This window comes from Megalops cyprinoides, chromosome 1 (assembly GCF_013368585.1).
Source record: "Megalops cyprinoides isolate fMegCyp1 chromosome 1, fMegCyp1.pri, whole genome shotgun sequence".
In the NCBI taxonomy this organism is placed as follows: domain Eukaryota; kingdom Metazoa; phylum Chordata; class Actinopteri; order Elopiformes; family Megalopidae; genus Megalops; species Megalops cyprinoides.
In genome coordinates, this window is record NC_050583.1 from 68,432,846 (window position 1) to 68,454,579 (window position 21,734).

Consider the following 21,734-nt stretch of genomic DNA (forward strand, 5'->3'; position numbering starts at 1 on the left):
TTCAGTTGTGATTAAATTTTCTTGTATCCATTCTCTTATTGCATCATCAAGGCCTTTGAAAAAGTTTGTAGCAGATATTAAAGGTGTGGCTGCTACATTAACTTCATAGTGGAATACATGCAATAAGTTGCATTGACTGTATGCATGTACAATGATTTTCAGTCTCTCTGGGGTGCTCATCCTGTGCTTGGTGCTGGCTATCTGCTAATCCAGAATATTTACAATACTGTTGCCCATGATGAAGTGATGATATGCTGAAAGCCATAGAACACTGATGCCATTGGAGGAGTTAACTCAACTGTTAAGGTGCATTGTTCTGTTGGTATTTGTCAGGGCTCCGCCCCCCTAGCTGTGGTGTTTTTGTTTTTCCCTGTCCATGTGCTTTTTGTTTTTCCTTGTGTTCCAGCCCCGCCCGCTCCCCGCCTGGTCCCCGCCCTCCTGATTGCCCCATTACCTTCACCTGCCTGCCTGCCCACCTGCATCCCATCTCCTCATCAGCCCAGCCCTATTTCTACCCTGCTTGTTCCTGTCTTGTTTGCCAGTTCATCTCAGTGTTTTCGTACCTGTTTCGTTCCCGCAGTTTTTTGGATTTCTGTATTCTCCGTGCCTGACTCTGCCTGCCGTTTTGTCCCTTTGCCTGATCGTTTGCCTGCCCGGTTCCTGATCCTGCCTGCTTCTGTTATTGACCCTGTTTTTGTCCACGGACTGCCTTCCGGTTTTCGACCCTGCCTGCTTTTGGTTTCGCTACTTTCCTGCCGTCATTAATAAACCCGCCTGCAACCTGAAGCTCTCTTGGTCTGCGACTGAGTCCCTGCCTGAGTCCTTACAGTATTATCCTCTGCACAGATGACCTTTATTGTATGTTAAATAAGGTCCTTGTCTGTGTGCTATTTGCTTCCCTAAAGGGATTAGGGAAAATACAAGGACAAAACACACATCCACCTAACATTTCAACACAAATACCTTTTTCTTTAATACTCATCAGCGTGTCTTAAGAGGCTTGCTACTATTTTTTTCATGAATTACAATTTTTATTGTTTATATAGAGGATGGTGTTATTGTGCTGTTGTTCATGCAGATGATGAGCACAGAAAATGTTTACTTTCATGTCTGCTACTGTCTACATACAGTAAATTAATTGGCAGTACTGTTCTGTTGTTTTTACCCTTTAGCTTTTCTTACATTTGCCATAGCAGTGTGGCTTTGGTGCCTAAATGCCAAGCCTTTATACATTGTTGTGTATCTATTTTTGATGACTAGAAAGACAAAATCAGCAACCAATCATGTGGCACATTCCAATGTTTGGTTTAAATGAATAGCAAACACTGAAGACACAGCATTGTAAAACAGGAAATGGACACAGTACTCATCAGTATATGCAAGCCCAATTTTATATGTATATATATATATATATATATATATACATTCGCACACACACAGTGGATCGAAAAAGTATTTCAACTTTTCTTGTTTTTCATGTCTTAATCTGAAATCAACATTCACATTTACATTTATCCATTTGGCAGATGCTTTTTTTCCAAAACAACTTACAAGTGAGGCAGAATACAACACAAGCTAAAAGCCATATAAAGACACAACAATATTAGAAGTGCTGCATTACCAGGTTTCAATAGTTTCTGCCATGTTTCAAAGTCCGTTTAACTTACGTTAATGCATGATATAGCAATGGGATGCGTGACATGCGTCTCTTTTTGGAATTTGGAAACCTTTCTCCTGACCCCCTCTGAGCACGTATGCCCTGCCAGTTTGGTAAGTGTATTTATATAAGTGAGAAGTCCTAGCCCGAGGGGGCGTACTGCCTGCATGCCGAGTTGCGAGAGGTGGTCTGGGTTTCTTGTTTTAAACGCCTTTATTTTTCTCGCAATGTCAAATAACGCAGTTGATGGAGGTACGAAACTGTCCTCCGTTGATTTTGAGATTTTTGGGAATGTCCAGGGTATGTACATTTGGCTGTGTCTGCTGGTTTAGGCTATGCAATGTCTAATGTTGCGTCTTGTGTAGCGAGCCTGTGCCAAGTTTAGCTGTATCTCCAAATATAGAATGCAGGGTACTTTTGCTGTTTGGGTGAAATGTTGCGTGTGTGCGGTGTTTGTTTTGTGTTCTAGTTTGAGCTTAAGGTGATCAACTGGCGTCCTTTAATATCCTTTGGGTTTCTCTCCCGAACGAGTTTGCTTTAGGGAACATGCCAACAAAGCCAAATTACGAATAATGTCGCTTTATTAATGTAAAGACCACTTTTAGAATTCCAAACCAAACATTTGGTGCAGTACTTTAACTACTTCATTTGCTTACTGCATATTGACGTGGTAATTTTTTAAACTTTCTTTTTGTGCTGTTTTTCGTATATAGTCGACGTTAACTGCGAAAGCTTCCACTGAAACAGACTTTGTTTTCTTTTGTTTGTTTTCAGTGTTAATTAGTACAATACTGAAGCTTACTGTACAGCAAAACCTGGTTACAGCCTGAGTAGTCCTGGGTTGTAGTGAGGAGATAAGAGATTTTTTGATTTTCAGCCAGTCAATGATCGAGTAGGTATTTAGTTTGCACATTTTTGAAACAGGACCGATTAAGTATTTGACTTACAAATAAGTATACGACTGCATTTTCAGAAAATGCAAAGCCTGAAATCCCACTGACCCACTTATGACATTTGAAAATTCATCTCAATTCCCATGTGTGCCGCAAGGGTGGCTAGTTTTCTCTTTAAAATTTAAGTTGAAACTTGGCATTTTGTTCTTCAGTAAAGATGCTGTTTAATGCAATTTATGATGCCTGTCTTTCTCACATTAAGGCATAATATGTTTGTTTCTTTTGCAGGTGTCTGCTTCAGAATGGTAAGAAAAAGACCTCTTCTCAAAATGAAAATGAATTATATTCAGCCAATAAAAATGACTTTCATGACCATTTTTTATAAAACAGCTCAAATTGTAAATACTAATGCTTTTGAGCCATTAAACAGAATCTGAGTGACAGTTACAAAAACAAAACATTTGTATGAAATTTCAGAAATAAATTAGGTTAAAACAGAAATCCAGTGGATATACAATCAAAACTTATAACTGCAGTCTCAATACTTTTACTTTTATATTTGCACTGCTTTACATACAATCATCTGTACATATCTTGTCTATACTGTACATACAACCCGTATATATACACTGCCCTTTCCAACTCTGTCCACTTCACCCCCCTATGTATAACACATTAATATATTATACATATTTAATAATCTGTAAACACTGTACATACTGTAAAATATAGCATCACTTATACTGGAGTAATTACTCTTAACCACACTTGCTGTAAATAATACTGTTCTTTTGCACTTCTGGTTACATGCTAACTGCATTTCATTGGCTTTGTACCTGCACAATGACAATAAAGATGAATCTAATCTAATCTAAAACAGTTCTGTGAAAGAAAGACTTGAAATTATCTCTTGTACATTGTAGCCCCTTTTCCACTATTGGAATTAGAACTCACAGGATCTAGGGTTGGCTATTGGCCCAATGACTTTTTCACCTTGTGTTCCTGGTTAGCCAGTAGCCCTAGCTGCTGTGAGGTCTAGTTCTGATAAGGAAGTAGGGGGTTATGTATCCGTTTGCCATTCATTGCACTGTTTGGCCACCAGTACACAGAGGACCAGGGCAAGAAGCTGGGTGTGAATGGCTGGGTGAAGAATACCCGACAGGGCACTGTGGTGGGGCAGGTGCAGGGGCCTGCGGACAAAGTCAGAGAAATGTGAGTCATTCTACATGTCCATAATATAGTTATTTATTTATAACAGTATTTTTATATATGCAATTTTGACAATATACTGTCATGTATACGCACTGACCTTGCTACTTATTACAAATTTACCTGCAAATGCACTGTAAGTCACCTCGAATAAGGATGTCATCCTTATAAATACATTAGGGTGCTAAATAACACTTGTTATAACATCTTGTCTTTGCAAATATATGAACAATTTACTTAACCATTGGTGTGACATTAAAATATTGTAGTGTTGCAGACTCACCAGAATAATGGAGTAAGAGCCCAGAAATTTAACTTGGAAGGAAATGAGATTTTAGCCTATGGATACACAGGATAATGATGGCCAAAGCTGGAAAGAAATTTTAAATTAATAGAACAGCAAATGAGAGGAAAAGGAATGTAAAATCCAGGAAATTTCAGTTTTGCAGAAATGTAAACATGCGGTGGTTTTTTCACGCAGTGAAAGGCAATAAGTTCAATAAGTATAGAAAAGTGCATTGTCCAGATTTTGCAGTTGCAAACAAACTAGGTAACTACGTGTAGTATCATGTGCTCCGCTGCACAGGGTGGCAGGCACTAAACAATATGATGATTCATTATTTTTATTGATTCAGCCTTTGAACAATAAAACAATACCAGTTTCTTATTGTTTGTGAGGAAAAGAAAAGACACAAACAACATGCCCAAGTTCAGGGAATATGTCATTGAAGGTGTCACATGTACTGTCACATTCATGACACCGAAATGCAAAATATAATTGCATGCAGACAGAGAGATGATAGAAGAGGCCTGGCAGGAGATTGCAAGAATCTTATCGACTATTCTGGTACCTGCCAAAGAAAGTGGTGGCAGGTCAGAGATAGATATGTTAGGGGACACAAATAAAAGAGTCACAGAGTCGAGATGCTACAACTATAGTGGCAGACTTTGCAATATTACAGCATTTGAGTTTGATTTCATACTTCATAAAGAACAGACCCCTACTGTCAGGTGGAGTTTGAATTGCCTGAAAGGACTGAAGGTCAGTGCTTATGTAGTGTGCTAAGGAAGCAGTACTGTTTTAAAATACTATTCAATTACAGTGGAAAAAAATAGAAATTGTAATTAATCAAGTATTGGTCTATGAAATAACTCTGATCAATTGTACAAATTTGTCAGAGGTGTTAGTGAGCAGCTTTGTCTTCAGATTTCCTATTGTATAAATCAGTTTGAGAAGGCTGAGCTTAAAGAGCCAGAGGAGGGTGCTGTTTGCTCAGGACCAAATTTTATGCAGACACTGGGCTGGCTGAATGAAACAATAACCCAGGCTCACTGCAACCATTATAGATCACACAGAACACAAAGAGAGGGGTCTTGGTATCCTGGCCAAATTCCAGATCAGTCTCTTTCATTCTGTCCACCCAGTTTAACTGGGTGAGTAATTCCCTCTCCACCTCATCTCAGCATGTAGTGAGCATTCCAGGACAGAAATGACTGTCATTCCACCTCCTGGCCTTCCACCCGTATCCTCCCACCTCCCACCTCCCAAGCTCTATGAGATGCTTAAGAATTGCTCTGTAAATGTAATCTGTTACCTTTATTATAATCTTAATGAACTTTCTGTAGAACACTTTTCATCTGACAATCTAGAAGACTTCCTACTTGTCAAATATATCCTACATCAAACTTAGCAGGATTGCTGTATCATGTCCACACCTCCATCTCTGAACACGGTCTGCAGAACAATGTGGGGGTGTTTTTGCATGAAACCACAAGTAATGGCTTTTGTTTAGGTTTAATTATGTGCTGGGTTATCAGCTGACACAGCTGTGTTACTGCCCCGCACAGTAGTTTGGCACAGATTTCACGAACGATTTACAAATTACACTAATTCAGCATCACTAAAATTGCCATAAATGACTGAAGTGCAACAAACTGGATAATGTAATACAATGCATACACATGTATTTACCACACCAATATAAACATAGATGCAGACGGACACAATTACATAAGACCTGGCTGCAAATTAATATGGCCTTTTTAAGTAAGTCCACAATTTATAGAAAAATTAACAAATCTATAACCTTATGATGATCTCCTAATATGTTATTTCTTAATATAAACATCATTTTGATCTGTGAACTTGAGCACAATTAAAGGAGATTTGCTAATAAATTGGCTGGCTTTCTGTGGGTCTTGCTTTGTGTCATGTATTGTTTTACAATGTGGTGTTTTTTGGTGAAACCTGCCATGCAGACTGAAGCCTTTCTCTTTGACAGGCCAGCGAGAATGTGCCTACTCACAGTTACTAGTTTGTAACATTTGCTTTATATGCCTGAAGAATTATCACAAATGTTATTACTGATGAATATTGCATACAGTTGGAGGAGAAGACAGACATCTTAGGGTGTTCTCATTGGGTGCTCTCTGGGTCATACTCCATTTTGACCAGCAGGTGTCACTTTGTGACCATTTTTTACTCTCTGTGGAAGGCTCTAGAAGCCCTTTTCCTACATATAATTCAGCAATACTTTACATGCATAGATACTGATTAAAACAATACACTATGTCTTCCTCTAATTTTCTTATTTCTCTTGCCTTTTGTTTCTTTTTACTGCATCTTAACATATGGATTTGGCTGTTCTTCACTCAGCAGCAAAACTAATTGCTGGCTGTCTCTGGTTGCCACCATCAAATTGCTTCTTCTTTTTAGGTTTGCTTTACCTACCTTTGCTGACTGTTGTCTCTCTCGTCACTGTACTCAGATTCAGTGAAACACAATGAGAAACCTCAGCTCATTCTGTGCATTCTGAAATTACAAGGCTGTGTTTTTTGGCACAATTCCTCCAATTCCCTGCAACATCCCTCCCAGAGAAAAATCACAGTGGTTTGCTTAAAACAGCTTGCAGTCCTATTCGCTCTGTTTTACTGCTGCTTGCTGAATGAATTGACATTGGTCTGGGATGGGAGATCTGCTTGCTGAATGAATTGACATTGGTCTGAGATGGGAGATCTGGCCTCTCTCCGGGGCTGAAGCCTCATGGTGGTCTGTGACAAGACAACACATGAGCCCCGGTTTGTCAGATTCGCACCTTCTGCTTCAGCCGCATGGTCCAGGGGATTGAATGTATAGCCGTCTCCCATCTCGGTGGCTGTGTTGTGACAGGTACTGGCCTGTCGGGAGCTTGTGAAGCTCCACTGTGACACATTTGTGCCCACTTTGGGCAGAGTGCCTGTTCTGGCCTCGGTGGCTGACAAAAACAATCATGTCACATCGAGTCTTTCAAAAAACACCTTGCCTCTCTGCTCTCGGCACCGTGCTTGCATTGTCTGGAAGTGCAGTATGGGAGCAATTCCTTCTAACTCCACCCAGACAGAGCCCCGTTTGGCAACAAGGGATTCTCAGAGTCTCAGGGCCAGGGTGTGGAGGGAGGTGATGTCATCTGGGGTGGGGGTGAATCCTATGGATAACATCACACTCTCAGTAGGTTTGAATGGGAACCAGACGTGCTGGGGAGGCCGCCATGAGCCCGCTAGGGAGGATCCCCTTTCACAGGCAGTGACCTCATCAGAGCATTCGGGTTCCTTCTTCAGGGACCGTGTCATGGGAGAAGGAGGGCTCCAGGTGTGTGCCTGTCAAGTCCGAGTCAGCTGCCCATGATGTATATTGTAACAGCCACTCAGGCAGTTTCAGAATCATTTTGCAACCATTCCAGAACTAGCAAGATGACAACAATCCACCCTTTGCTGGAATTGAATACAAACTGTGGGCTGCTGGCCTTTTATAATTAGTGAAATTAATGCAAAAGTTACTTACTTTGCAGCTGTTTTTTCTGTCTCAGAGGATGATTTGTTCATTGCTACTATAGCAATAGACCCACCCCCCCCTCCGCCATACAGACCCCCCCCCCTTACTCTGACATTTAACTAACTGCACATCACAAGAGTATTAAATTGTAATTTCACATAAGGGCAGCAGCATGTCTGAGGTACTCCGGTTGCTGTTGTGTGACATAGCTTTTTCTTTGACATCTCAAAGTGGAGCTTTTCTCTAAGATATGATGTCCACAGACAGGAAAGAGATGGTTTCAAAACGGATTGGAAGCACAGATTTATTTTTCTGTCTCTTTATTTTGCTCTCTCTCATTCTCTAGGGCTCTATCTCTCATTCACTTTCACATATTTGTATATAAATACAATTATTTTAATTGTATGCTTATTTTGTTTCTCTCAGAGTGAATTTGATGATTCGTTATTGTTTATTAGACTTTTTTTTTCAGTAAAATTTATTCCTTGACATGTTGCTGGCAGCTGTCTCAGGTTATCTTATCTTTTGGTTGGACTAACTGTTATTGGCTTCATTCATCAAATTTTAACTTATGACAGACCTGTCTGGGATTCATTTTCAATGAATTTAAATGAATGCAAATAACTTAAATAAACACCTTTACTTGTTTCCCTCTGTTTCAGCAAATGCACTTCTAGCAACCCATCTGTAACAAAGCATTGATGGCCAATACTTCTTGAGTGATATCAAATCTATAATAGTGTTCAATCATCAGATTAATCAAACTGAACTTTTAGAACCCATCTGGAAGGAAAAGCAGCATATATGCCATGCCACCAGGAAACAGTAGGGTGATACACTGTTCTACACTAGGGTTGGGAAACACTAGTCTGGAAGTGTACTGTGTGGCATGCTTTTAGAATGACATAAAACAAATGTGCTCAGAATGTATTTTCAGATATATTCTGAATATTTGGACATTTGTTGAAAATACATTAATTTCGATTTTGTGTGTATTTTATGGCTCTTCTCAGGAGGGATGATAGACCTTCTGTATTGTTGTCAGCATTATCTTTTATGGCAGCAATCTCTCTGGGTGTAGGCCGTCAGTTTGATACTCAGGTTCCTGTCCTTTTTGAGAGATGAAATCTGTCATTCTTTGTTACTCATGTTTGTAACTCAGAGTGGAGAGAAGAAAATTTCTCTGTGATTATATGCTAGATACTTGGTGGTGTACTTTTGCAAGTAACATAGTGGTATTTTGTTTTAGCGAACTGACGATGTCAAATACCTTAAATTGACAACAGTTAGCTGTGTTTTAGTCACACCTTCATTGGGTGCTTCTGTGGCGAGAAGCAGAAGAGGAGGGAGAAAGACATAAATGGACAGAGAGAAGAACAAGTGAGGCGTTAGTGACTCCATAAAGTTCTGCAAAAGAAGGACTTGGAACTGATTCACCACACACAGCCTGAACAAGATCCCCATTCCCCTCTGTCCAGCGCAGCTATAAGAACCAACTTTGCATGTGAGCAGGTGTGTGTTACACCACTGTACACATCCCACATCAATGACTTCACATTACCAACATACACACAGGGAGAAGCTTAAATGAAAAGTTCTACACACCCGCCCATCATCAATTACACACCCAGATTTGGCTGCAGCTAGCTCAGCCACGCATTTGATTTCATGATTTGTGATTACTGGGTGAGTCAAGAGTCTTGATTTGATCCCACCCAGGGCTCAAGTGAAGAGAAGGCGTAAACAGTCCAACCCGCTTCAATCAGCTGTGGAATTATGACATAACCAGATGTTAACAACACAAGTAACGCTCTACACAGCAAGCTTTTTGTTTTGTTTGCCTCTGCGGGCTTCTGGGATGATTTGGCTCAGTCGCGCAAACCATAAACACATTCGTTCTCGTAATTATCATTGATGTGTAGTTCAACAGCAGTGCTAACATTGCAGCTTTTTCAGTGCAGTACTCAGGTCAGAGAACATCCAGCCCAAAATTGCATCACATGACCAAGTTGCCCAGAGAGTCCTTTACAACTGCCACTCTCCCGGGTAATGTGTCAGTACTTCGGCCCCCTAGCCGTTGTTTTTGTGTTCTCCCTGTCTGTCAGTGTCGTCCATGTGCTTTTGTTTACAGTTCCCATGTGTTCCGGCCCTGCCCCACTCTCCACCCTGTCCCCGCCCACCTGATGTCCTGATCGCCTCCACCCGCTTGCCTGCCCACCTGCATCCCATCTCATCATCAGCCCAGCCCTTTATATACCCTGCTTGTCTCTGTCTTGTTGCCAGTTTGTCTCAGTGTTTTTCCTCTGTTGTGGACCTGCCTGTTTACTGGTGTTGTTGATCCCGTGCTGACTTCCTACCTTGTCCCTGCCTGCTGTCCTGCCTTGGTTGCCTGATCTGCCTGCCTCCCTGGTTTGACCCCAGTCTGTTCCAGTTTTGATCCCTGCTCCTGTTTTGCTATGCCTTGGATTGCCTTCCTGGTTTTTGACCCTGCCTGTTCTGCCACCACGAACTTGCCCTGTGATTCTGAATAAACCTCTTGGAACCTGAATGCTCCTGGTCTGCGTTTTGAGTCTGTGCCTGTGCCTTCACATACTGATGCTGCTATTTAAAGCCCTGTAATGCAAACATCTCCTGGTTAACACAGTGGTCTGGAAGAAAGATTCATTTGAGGATCTGAAGTCTCATATCCCATTGTGGCATTCATGTTGCTTCAGCACAGCCTGGAAGTGACCCACAATTTGTCTGCGTTTAACTGGTGAGTGAGGCTTCTCACCCCTGCTCACTGCCTGCAGCTGTCAGACGGCTTTTTATCATTTGCTGATACAGAATTCTGCAGATTCCTGCGTGCATTGCAGGAACACTGCCTACTTATCCTGTACATCATATGCAGCTCAAAAAATGCTGGAGAGGGTGTTTATGCTGTGTGTTCTGCTATCATTGCACTCTATGTGTGTCGCCTACGAACAATTGCATTTTAATAATTTTACCAGGTCAGATAAGCCTCAGCCAGTGACATAATAGATTCACCATAGGGAACAACTGCTGTCATTATCCGACCATTATCTGGAATGACCACAATCTAATAGTAAAAGGAACACAGATGAAGCCGAAAGTCTTTGTGTGTACGTATGCCGAGTGTCTTCTAGCTGATGTATATGCATGTCTGCTGAACTACCCTTAAGAAAACAAGTGTATGAAATCCAAAACCTAAGCAAATGTTACATACTTATGCTTTGCATATCATTGAAACACATTGCTTATAGTTTGAAGTTTGTGTTTTAACATATTTCAACACATCCAGATGTATCGCCTTCGATCGAGGTGCATTTAAAGCATGTTATCAGGGGCAGGCTTGTGTATTCAGCAGCTGCATTAGCATGGTGCTGAGGGATGGAGCTGGCAGGCTGTGCTGCACAGTGCTTCACTGAGGGGCCAATCACTGCCCATCCTAACTATTTTAGTATCCCAGCTCTCCCAAGAGCCCTGTGACCCACTTGATTCTAGTTCGCTCACAGAAAAAGAACACATCTACTATCAGACTCGGCAGACAAGAGAGAGAAAAAAAGACCTGGGTGTCACATCAGCATGTCACCTGATGTGACATCCAGCAACCCTCAAATGTTGCATGAACCCTTGGTATGTGTCGATCTCTGTAGAATTTTGTATTCTATGCTTGCTGTTCATGCATCCCCATTTTATAATGAATGAGAATACAGCTGCTCTCCCATAAATGGTTTTGAGTGTTTGCTTTCCGGCCATTAATTGGATAAACTTCAGCCAAGTAGAGAGGCTGGAGCCCATTGTTTTTCTTTTTTTTGCCAGCCTGGAGCTGACACAGAGAAATACACCACTCAGAGTTCCACTTAACTCTTCCTCCATTCAGTCAAAGTGACAGGAAATTAAAGTGACCTCACCTATGGTTAACTGGAGGATTGTTAATGTGCATACGCTGGATACCAAAATACATGTGATATGATGTTTACAAGTATTAGCCTTGAGGGGTAACACGGGCAATTTTATACTTAGTGCAAAGAACGTTATATAATCAGAGCTACAGTGATTCCGTTCAGCATCAGATATTTCAATCTAATTTTCACCCACAATGTTCATAATTCACAACATATCTTTGCCTTCTGTAATGTAAGATCAAGCTGCTAGCCCACAGCATAAATGTCACATTATGCGAGTTTGTAATCATAAAAAATGTATTTTGGCTCAGTCAAGTAATTAGTGCCGTCTGCATAGTGGCAAACATTTCTAATGCAGGAGCAATGTAGTGGTGCAAAGAGTGCAGTGGCACACTCACTGAGCTCTCAGCCTACATGTAACATTTTCACCTCACCTCTGCAGTGTTGTAGCAACGTGAAGTATGTTGCATGTTGTGTTGCCAAGTCACACATAATGTTATCTGAACATTTCTCTAACACAGAGCAACTATATCAGCTTGCAAAAACATCAGAACAATGTTCTGAGAATGCTGTGACTACAGTTAGTAACTGCTCTCAACACAGGAGTTGTTTCCATCATGCAGTCAACTGTCAATCTGACAGTGACTAGCTGGAATCTCTATACTGTGTGCAACAGGGCTACTAAGGTGGCAAGGGGGAAACCAGTCACTCCAAACTGACAGTGTCTCCTTTTATTTAAATGTGGTTCTAGTGTTCTTCTCTGTTTAGTCATTGTTGATTTACACACCATTCTAAATCAGAAGCTCATTACAAGTAAGCTATTCAGGTTTTGAACTATGTGTTTCGAACACACAGTATGGTAAATTTTGGAGGCAAGATCATGTGTGTGCGTGTGTGTGTGTGTGTGTGTGTATGCGCATGTGGATATGTGCACATATGGGTATGTGCTTGCTTTTGCATGTGTGTGTGCAGGGGTGTGTGTGTTTGTGCACATGGGTGTGTGTGTTTGTGCACATGGGTGTGTGTTTGCGTGTATGTATGTGTCTTTACAGGTGTGTCCCTGTGTGTGTGAGGGGGTGGCATGTGTGCAGTTGCTGGTACACTGCTATGGTCTCTCGGTTATTGCAGCATGGAGTAGCTTTTTTGTTCTGGCCGGCTGACTCGAAAAGCACAAATAGAAAATGCATTTGGTCATTAAATATTTAAACAGACAGAGGCTTTGCTTTCTCTCTGGCTTATTCTCTCTCTCTCTCTGTCTCTCTCTCTCTGTCTCTGTCTCTCTCTCTCTCTCTCTCTCTCTCTCTCTCTCTCTCTCTCTCTCTGTCTCTCTCTCTCTCTCTCTCTCTCTCTCTCTCTCTCTCTCTCTCTCTCTCTCTCTGTCTCTCTGTCCTAGCTTACCCTCCTCCGCAGACAGACCTTGTCTGTTTTCTTCTCTCAGAGTCCAACAAGGAATACTTTGGGATCAATAAGCTGCCAGGCCTAGCTAGCCAAACTTTGGGCTGCAGGTTCGAGAGGATGACTTGAGTACAAACGACAGTCCCTGCACCACAGGCTCACACTGCCCACATGTATCTGCACCCTGTGGGGGCTGTCTCCAGTAACGTGGGTGTAATTGGCCTGGTTAACTGTACAGCACCCTCTTCACCCCAAAGTAATGTAAAGTAAGTAATGTAATGTACAGTAATGTGTGGAGCCGCAGGACACAGCCCAGGCAGGTCCACTGGTTGGCCATGCTCCACCCCCCTGTGGTCAGCCTATGAAAGTCATGTGCTGAAAAGAAGATGTAGAACCCATACAGGGTGCTGGACACAGGAAGACGTTTATGTCAGAGAAGTCCTGTATGTTAGTAAAAGCCGTGCCTGTATTTGCTCTAATATACATTGTGTTATCAGAGTTTCTGATATGAAAAACTGCAGGAATTGTATTTCTGCATGCGCAACATCTCTGTAACGTACGTATCCCCTTAATGTTGGACACTATGGAATTAGTGTTGGACAAACCTATGCTACAATCATGGACAATGTCAGCCAGACACAAAATTACCATTGAAAGAGTGCGAAACTCTGGTCTGTATCAGCTTCTCTCACACTCTAACTGTCTGCTGTTTCGTGTGCAGAGGAGATGGGATGTGGAAGGTTCACAAACATTATATTACTTATTTGCTTTGAAGGCAACATTGTGGAAGGGATCATGAATTTGTAACAACTGTCCAATTTTTAGCCCAGTTCAAGTTTTAAGCGATCCATCTGAGGTATTCATTTATGTTAAAAATGAATTTTTTCCTTGGAACATCTAGCTAATTTGATTTATCTTTTATGTAAGTGCTGTTATGTGGTATAAATGTAATTATAAATGTAGTGTAAGGTTAGGCCAGTGGGTGGCAATGATTCCCAAAACTATAGAGAAAATTACATTATTTATCTTGTTAAAAAAGGAGGCCAGAGGCTTCTGAGTTCAAGGCTCAGTGGTCAAGGTGCTCCCTCTGAGCACAAACTAACCTCTTTCAGTTTCAGTTCCAGTTGTGTCTTTATCCAAGGATGAACGGGAACCCACAGGAACAGATAAAACTAGCTTTGCTCTCCCAAGGATGAGAGTGGGTATGGCAATGGGGTTTGCTCATCTCACCACTTTCAGGCACCCTGTGATTCATAAGGCACCTGTAAGCTGCTCAGATGATGCCAGTGGACTAGAGCCTATGCTCTAATGACCGCCCACTCTGCTTCAGTGAGCTGTGTGACCTGTAGCGTGAAAAATGCACGGAAGTACATTGGAGGATTGCATTTGTCTTGCCTAAGCACTCCTGCACAAGGAGTGAGATAAGCCTGCTACATGATTGCCAACAAAACCCACAAAACAGGTTTGTGTAAAGGGGAAAATGTTTTAAATAGGAGGCTAGTCAGGTGACTGACAGTCGTAGCCAACTTTTAGCTAACTATGATACGCAGAGTCAGTCATTTCCTGATGTCATAGAAAATGCATTGACATAAACTGAGCAGCCTTTGCCAACAAATTGAGGTACCTCTACACTTTAGCAAGCAGTGCCCAGCTTGGGATCAGAGGCCTTCTGGCTGCGAGCTCTTACATGTTTTGGATGTGGCTAGTTGTCCAGATACGATATGATATTCATTGTCACGCCTTTTTCTCTTATACTGGTAAAGAGTAAGGTAAGCCTATGATAGCAGTTAGAAGTCATGCAGATTTATAACCAGAGTCCAGGACTGAAGATATTGACAATGATAAATGAAGGTCAATATTGTCAATTCAGTTTTCTTCTCTCTTGTGAGTCCTTTGTTTGTACAGCTACAAGGCATTTCCTTTTCACTGTATACAGCATATTAATAAGTATGATGGCATTTTAGCACTCTGCTTTCTCCTGTTGTTCGAACACAGAGTGAATTCCGTTCTCTCTGGGAGTTAAAATGTTATCTTATTTCCTCAAAGTTAGGAAGAGGGAGCCTCCTTTCCTTTGAGAGACAATGACTACTGCCTGGCCTACAATAAACAGACGCATTTTGGCCCGCAGTGACCTGGCTATTCACGCAAAGGGCAGGAAAAGTAACTGGGAGAGAAAGTGCACATCTTCTATGTACACCAAAATGGCATTGGTATTCCAAGGATAATCTCTTCTCTTGCATTGCAGAAAAGGAGTTTGGTATATTTAAATAAATGTGGGGATACTGATGAGAGTGTAACTTGTATTATGTAACTGGCTAGCTTGCTTGCACTACATCTCAGGGCTATGTGGCTCATGTCTGAATTTATCAGCGGTTCTCCTTTTCCTTTCTGTCCTTTATGTATAAACCTCAGAGAGACTTCTAGTTTGTGGAGGCTGGGTTGGCTGTTGAATTGATTGGTTTCTCCCTCGATATCCTTTTGAATATGCAGGGATGTTGGCTGCCTCTCTGCATTGCAGGACATTGTTAGCTTCAGTTCTTGCCTTTGTTATTAAAATATGTATTCTGTTGCGTCACCCTTGTAATAACATATTAAGTGTTGAAATACAAGATACGAACTGTAAGAAATATGAGACGTGTAGCACATATATTACAAAAAATGAAACACCTCATATAGGTGATTTTATGCATATCCCATATAGAAATAAAATATACTGTTATATACTGAGAAATATGTTGTTGAGGCCAAGTATATATTACAATTACAATTAATATCTATTAACTTCAAATATATTTCAAAATACAAAAACAGCAATTATTTACATATTAAATATATTTATTTATTAAATATATTTATTAATCTAAAAATATATTGTCTAAAATATATTCTCAGTATATAATATGATATGAGTATATTGTATGTGAGTATATATAATATTATATGAGTATATTGCAGAATATTGTAAAAAATATATGAATATAGTCTACAAAAAATCACATAATGACATATGGAAATGCCCAGTCACTATGCAGAAGGCACACAGAATACAAAGCTCTATCAGCTGCAAACAGCACGTCCTAGCATACACTCATCCAGTGAGTTCAGAATCTCAGGGTTTATTCAGTGACTCCACCTAGGAATGTAGGACGCTGGGGAGAAAGTTTGGGGAGGGAGTTTGGGGTCATGTTGCATGACTTCATTGCCAAGCTAATACTATGACTACCACTGGTTGTACTTGATTTATCAGCATGCTGTCATAGATGTAAACGTCAATTTTGGTTTGCAAAAAAAAAAAAAAAAAAATCATCCAAGAATAAGGCATATGTAAGGCACACAAGGGAATATGGTGAACTGAGAAATCTGTCAGACTAGGAGACTTCACCTGAAAGCATAAGGAAAGATGAACAGTGGCCTATCAAAGCAATCTGGCCATTGACTTAATATTTGAAAATGGTCATGGAAATTTGTAATGTTGTAAAATACAGGTTGATATATAGTGTTAGATATGATATACATAGTGTTAGTGTCACAATCATTGTTTGGGTCATTGTGATACTGTGGTGCCCTAACACAAGGACAGATATTCCATGATGCTGCATCACTTTGGGACGAAGATTTCCCTGTTCCTGCTCAGTGATGTTATTATGGCAGCTCCATCCATGGCAGGGGGAAGGGGATAATGCCAGCTGTGCTGTGTTCATGTTCGTGTAACATCCCCCAACCCACCCATCCTCACATCACTAGAGATTGGGCAGTGATGGACGCTAATCCGGGTGGCCCAGATTAACAGGTTTCCCAGGGAATTCTGGATTATGTGTCAGGAAACTGGACTCATCCCTGTGAGAGAAGGACATGCTCTGAATGAACAAGCCTGGGAGAGCAATATAAGACTGAATGTGAAAAACGATGCATACTATTGTATCATTTCTGTTGTCTTTTGAGGTACTTCTATGTTTTTTGGCAGGTTCAATTTCGCATGAACTAGACAGAGATACATTCTCTCATTAAGTGCTACCTCCCCATCATCATATTTCCAGTGCCATTTATGCCAGTGCTTATTTGGACCTCCTGAATTTTCATGAAATGTGGGTATTCTACAGTCCCTCTTTCAAGTTTTTCTTTGGAAAAGTGAACTCTAATAAATAAATAATGGTGCAGACTAATTATGAGAATACAACATTTTCACCACAGTTTAGCAAACACATGGAAATTCCTCTCTTACAACTATCTGAATTCAGTTGTACAAAGCCACCGCTGAATCGATCATTACCTATTATGCCACTTATGTATTGATATTTACATTTGCATTTACACTTTGTCACTTAGCAGATGCTATTAGCCCGAGCAACAAACAGATAAGTACATTTACCTTGTTGATATACAGTAGACATTCTTATCCAGATCGTGGAAGTCAAGCACAAAAGGAATCCAGCAAAATTACACAAAATGATGAAGAAGCAAGTGAACCATCATCCAGACACGAACGAGAGCCAGTGTCAAACACAAGGCCAAGACCACCTGGCCCAAGATGCAAGTGCAACACAATATACCCAACACAATTCCAACACATACCCAGGGAGGCCCAGTGGCCTCCCTAGATGGACTCCCACAGATAAACTCCCTTTTCTTTGTACAACCTAGTCTGTGTACAACGAGGCTGACAAACAAGGCTACCACTTCTGCTACCATTTCAGTGCCGATACATCCAAATACTTTGCTGAGGTAATGAGCAGATGAGCAGCCAAAATAACAGTAAATAACAAAACTGCTGACTACTTTACGTTATTGTCATTTATCAGACGTTCTTATCAGGAGACACTTGCATAGGGTACAATTTTTTGTTATCCCTTTTTACAACTAGATATTTACTGAGGCACTTCGAGGTTAAGTACCTTGTCCAGGTGTACAGCAGCAGTGCCACAGTGGGGAACTGAACCAGAAACCTTTCAGTTCCAAGCCCTGGTCCTTGCTACTATGCTGCATTGCCAACCCATTTCACTGCTTATCAGTGAAATGCACCCTGGAAACTAACCGAGGCAAAAACAAACACCTTATTTATGGCCTAATAAATAATAAACAAAATGTCTGCTTATGTATTTATTGAAATTGTGATGGCAAATACTGCTGCAAGAGCAATGCTGCTACATTGCCCACTATTATTGCAAAGGTACATAGGAAGCTGTAACGGAAATGTTCTGTGCAAGACATTCTATTTAACCAACTTTGTTTTTGTCACGATTGGCTATGGACCATACCTAGGGATTGGGAGCAGTGCTGTGCCTCCTATTAGGGTTTAGCAGAAAGTAGGTGTGACACGTGTGGCCACATATCCAGCATGATGCGCTGACACAAGGTCCTGCTCCTCACAGGCTGAGGAACCTTAGCACAGCTTGCTTCATCTCCCTGCCCAGCAGGAGAATATTTCCATCCTTCATTTCTGTTCAAGATTCGTAGAATAACATTGTTGTGCCAGTTTTCCATTCACACCTGTAATCTAGCCAAATAAAAAACATTTCAGCTTCAGCTCTTATCCTTTCTCTTTGTTAGTAGAAAAAAGAAGTCAGTAAAAGGTTCACACAACAATCCTCATGCCCTCCTCTCACCCTGGTGTCTAGACAGACTGCAGGTCAGGGAGCACAGAGCTTCCCTCTCCTGTTTCTCAGCATGCATCTGTCCTGGTCACAGAAGGTATTGCCCAATAGATGCATTTGACAAATGCATCTATTGCCCAATAGATGCATTTGACAAATGATATTCCACAGCATCATCGATTGTAGAGGGGAGCAGTGCAACAACACGAGCCATTGAACAGTCTGGAAGACTTCTGTGATTTAGGCTATTTTTTAAGTTGAGGGGTGTTTTCAAAGAAATGATTCTTTTCATTTACCTGGAGCCCCCACCTGTTGAGCTGTGCCATGACTGGAGCAAATGTATGCCTTCCTATCAGCATGCTCCTGCAGCATCTTAATGGAGTGGTCCCTGGGGTGACGAAAAGGACCTACGTATCACCGGAATGTTTGCAGCAGGTGTTTCTACTTCTGGGTGTCGAGCTATAAACCTGTTGTGTCTCCATCTCTCTATCACTGTTTTTAGCAGTTGGAGGGAGAACGTGATATCGGAGACTCCAGGTTTGCCATGCATGCTGTTCATGGCCACCTCAATGTTGAAGTTCCATTGTCATACAGGGAAATAAAGTGCAAGAGACAGTGTCTTCATGAATGTGATAACAAGATATCCTTTGGATAGCAGCGACATGGGTCTACATTTGGGGTAACATTGTCATTGTTTTAGTGAACAGCAATACAGTGTCTGTTAAATGTAAAGTAGCCAGTCGTCCATGTTTGGGGGTCACTGTGTGATGGACTATGTTTGGAGTAACAATTAGGTGGTCAGTGTTTGACATTAACTGTCAGGGTTTGTGTTCGGTATGATAGTGATAGTAACATCAACCTCTATCTCTCAACAGGAAAGCGTGGCTAAGTAAAGTGGGGAGCCCCAGTTCACGTATCGACCGCGCTGTTTTCTCCAACGAGAGAGACATCCCCAAGCTGGAAATCAGGGGTTTTGGCACACGTTACTGAGAGCCACTGCAGCATGACTTCTCCATTCTGAATCACTGAAGAAGCGAAGGAGCTGTTTGCTATATTTTAGCTCTAGTGGCTGATGTTTGAAATGTCAGAGGTAGGCCTTGGGCATGAATTTATTTTACAAAGAATTCTAACCAAACTTCTGAATTAGGCTCCGGTTGGACTTGCGCAGGTACATAGATTCCTGAATGAAACAGTCGAACATTCAACAAGCAAAACAATGAATATCTAAATATTTTGCGCCACACTTCTTGTGATTTATTTATTTATGAACTATACATTGAAATACATGTCACTAAACAGATAATTCAAATGTTCTTTTTGCATATATTACTTCTTTCATGCTTTATTATGGAATTCCAGATAAACCTTGTTGGTTTATTATTGTAGTGGCAGCACTGTAGGCTAGAAAATCCATGGTAATGCTTTCAAATAAGAAAAAAAATAAATCAGAATTCAGTCCATGTTTGATTGTATTACCATGTGGTCATTGTGGTCAGTGGGCTTTACTTTATCCTAATGAGATAGACACTCTTCCATGGAAGAAATCTTCTGGCTCTTGCTTTTGTTCTTCTGTGCACTCAGTACATTCGTGAATACTAGTGCTCACACTATTGCTGCTGGCACATTTGCCATTTTGGAGGACTCTTATTTTGGAATGTAACTAACTGAAGAGTTATATCAGTAACAGCAATGTGTTTTCTTTTTGAAATTTGAAAATAATATCACTACATTAACTGCAAGTGTATAGTTTTGCTTCTAAGTATAACTAAATATAAACGTATATTGTAAATGTATGCCCTGAGTTGTGAATGATGTAATGGATGAACTACGATTATATCTTTTAATTACTAAAAGTTAAAATTAAAACTTAAAATAAAAATTTCTTGGTTGTATTTCTTTAAAACTTGTGGGAGTGATGGAGGCGCACTTTTTATGTGTTCCACAGAACATGAGCATGCACAATTTAGATAATTTGAAATGTATTTCTTTGGTAGAGGATCTACATACCTATACAGAGTTTAAAGTCCACATACAATGAAAATAAATATTTTCCTTGTTGATCGTTAATAAAGCAGCAAATCAGCTTAAAAAAGGCAAATTCCAAGGCCAGTCTCTATCTTGGTTTTTGGTTAGGCCAAACAAGAATTATTTGTGATGAAACGGAAAAGATATTTAATTTCACTGGCGTGGATAAACATAAAGTATTACAGTGGTAGTGAGGAAGTGAGGAGGCAACTCGCTTGGATATGGAAGATAGGGATGTTATTATTCCAACTATTCAGATCAGATATTAGATTACCTCATACATGCTTCCATAGTGGGCATTTTAAGAAGAAAAGGAGGATGGAGAGGAAGAATGTGCATTAATGTAAAATTCCATCTTTAATTTGGTAAAAACAGTACTGAAGCACGCAAAAAGGACTGACTTCAGGTTCAACAGTGTCGGAGTGAACCCTGAACATTCAAACCCATTCCACTATATACAGTTTAGGTTGCTCATGACATAAATGAACCAGACCTGTCACCTGTATGATAATGAAATCAGAATGCCGTTTGAGTAAGTCAGGATACTGTTCATTTGAGTAGGTAAGGATACTATTTGTTTGAGAAGGTTCTTGATTGACCACTCCCGGTCCAATTCTATAATTGTGTACCGTCTCACTTGACCCCATTATTAGGGTGTCGGCAGAGGTGTCAACCATCCTGTCAGTGTCTCTATGATAAGCAAGCCATTTGGAATGACGCGGCTACTAAAATTACATCATCTCTGGTGGAATACACATTCTGAACATATTCTGAATACTGTAATTTCTTACAGCATGTATCTTGCACTTGCAACCACTTGTAAACCCAATGCATGAACATGGGCACACAGAAGCTCAGTGAATTTTTTTAGTCTTGTCAGATGCTGTTTTTGACAGTGTGATAGACGATATCTTATTTCCACCAATATGAACCCTGTCCACAGTACTTCCACAGTACTGCAAAACAATCACACCCCTACAGGAAAATATTTTGAAAATATTTCTTGTTTTATCAAAACTTAATTTGGTTGATAGAAGTATTTGTCCAGCATAACTTACAGTGCTTGTAGTTTTTTTTTTTTTTTTATCAGGCTGTGACCTATTTGTACAGCAAAGATATACCAGGCATAAGAACCACAGCACTGTCCCACAAACATGTGCAATATGCTGTACTGTTCTAAACAAAATGGTTACATCAAAAGCATCTTCATATGCCTTCATAGCAGATAAGGAATATTAACAGTGA

At 40.7% G+C, this 21,734-nt stretch overlaps 1 protein-coding gene across 2 annotated transcripts; it reads left to right on the forward strand.

Annotated features, from left to right (window-relative positions):
• The first annotated feature begins 1,801 nt into the window (after positions 1-1,801).
• Positions 1,802-20,256, forward strand: LOC118788992 (acylphosphatase-2-like). 2 transcript variants are annotated; one of them, XM_036545254.1, is made up of 4 exons: positions 1,802-1,957; positions 2,839-2,855; positions 3,653-3,762; positions 19,340-20,256. In XM_036545254.1, exons 1-4 carry the CDS (start codon positions 1,825-1,827, stop codon positions 19,452-19,454), a joined length of 375 nt encoding a protein of 124 aa, XP_036401147.1. In that variant the 5' UTR covers positions 1,802-1,824; the 3' UTR covers positions 19,455-20,256. The 2 variants fall into 2 exon arrangements, with proteins under 2 accessions (XP_036401147.1, XP_036401155.1); XM_036545262.1 differs by having other exon boundaries at positions 1,802-1,909.
• The last annotated feature ends 1,478 nt before the right edge of the window (positions 20,257-21,734 follow it).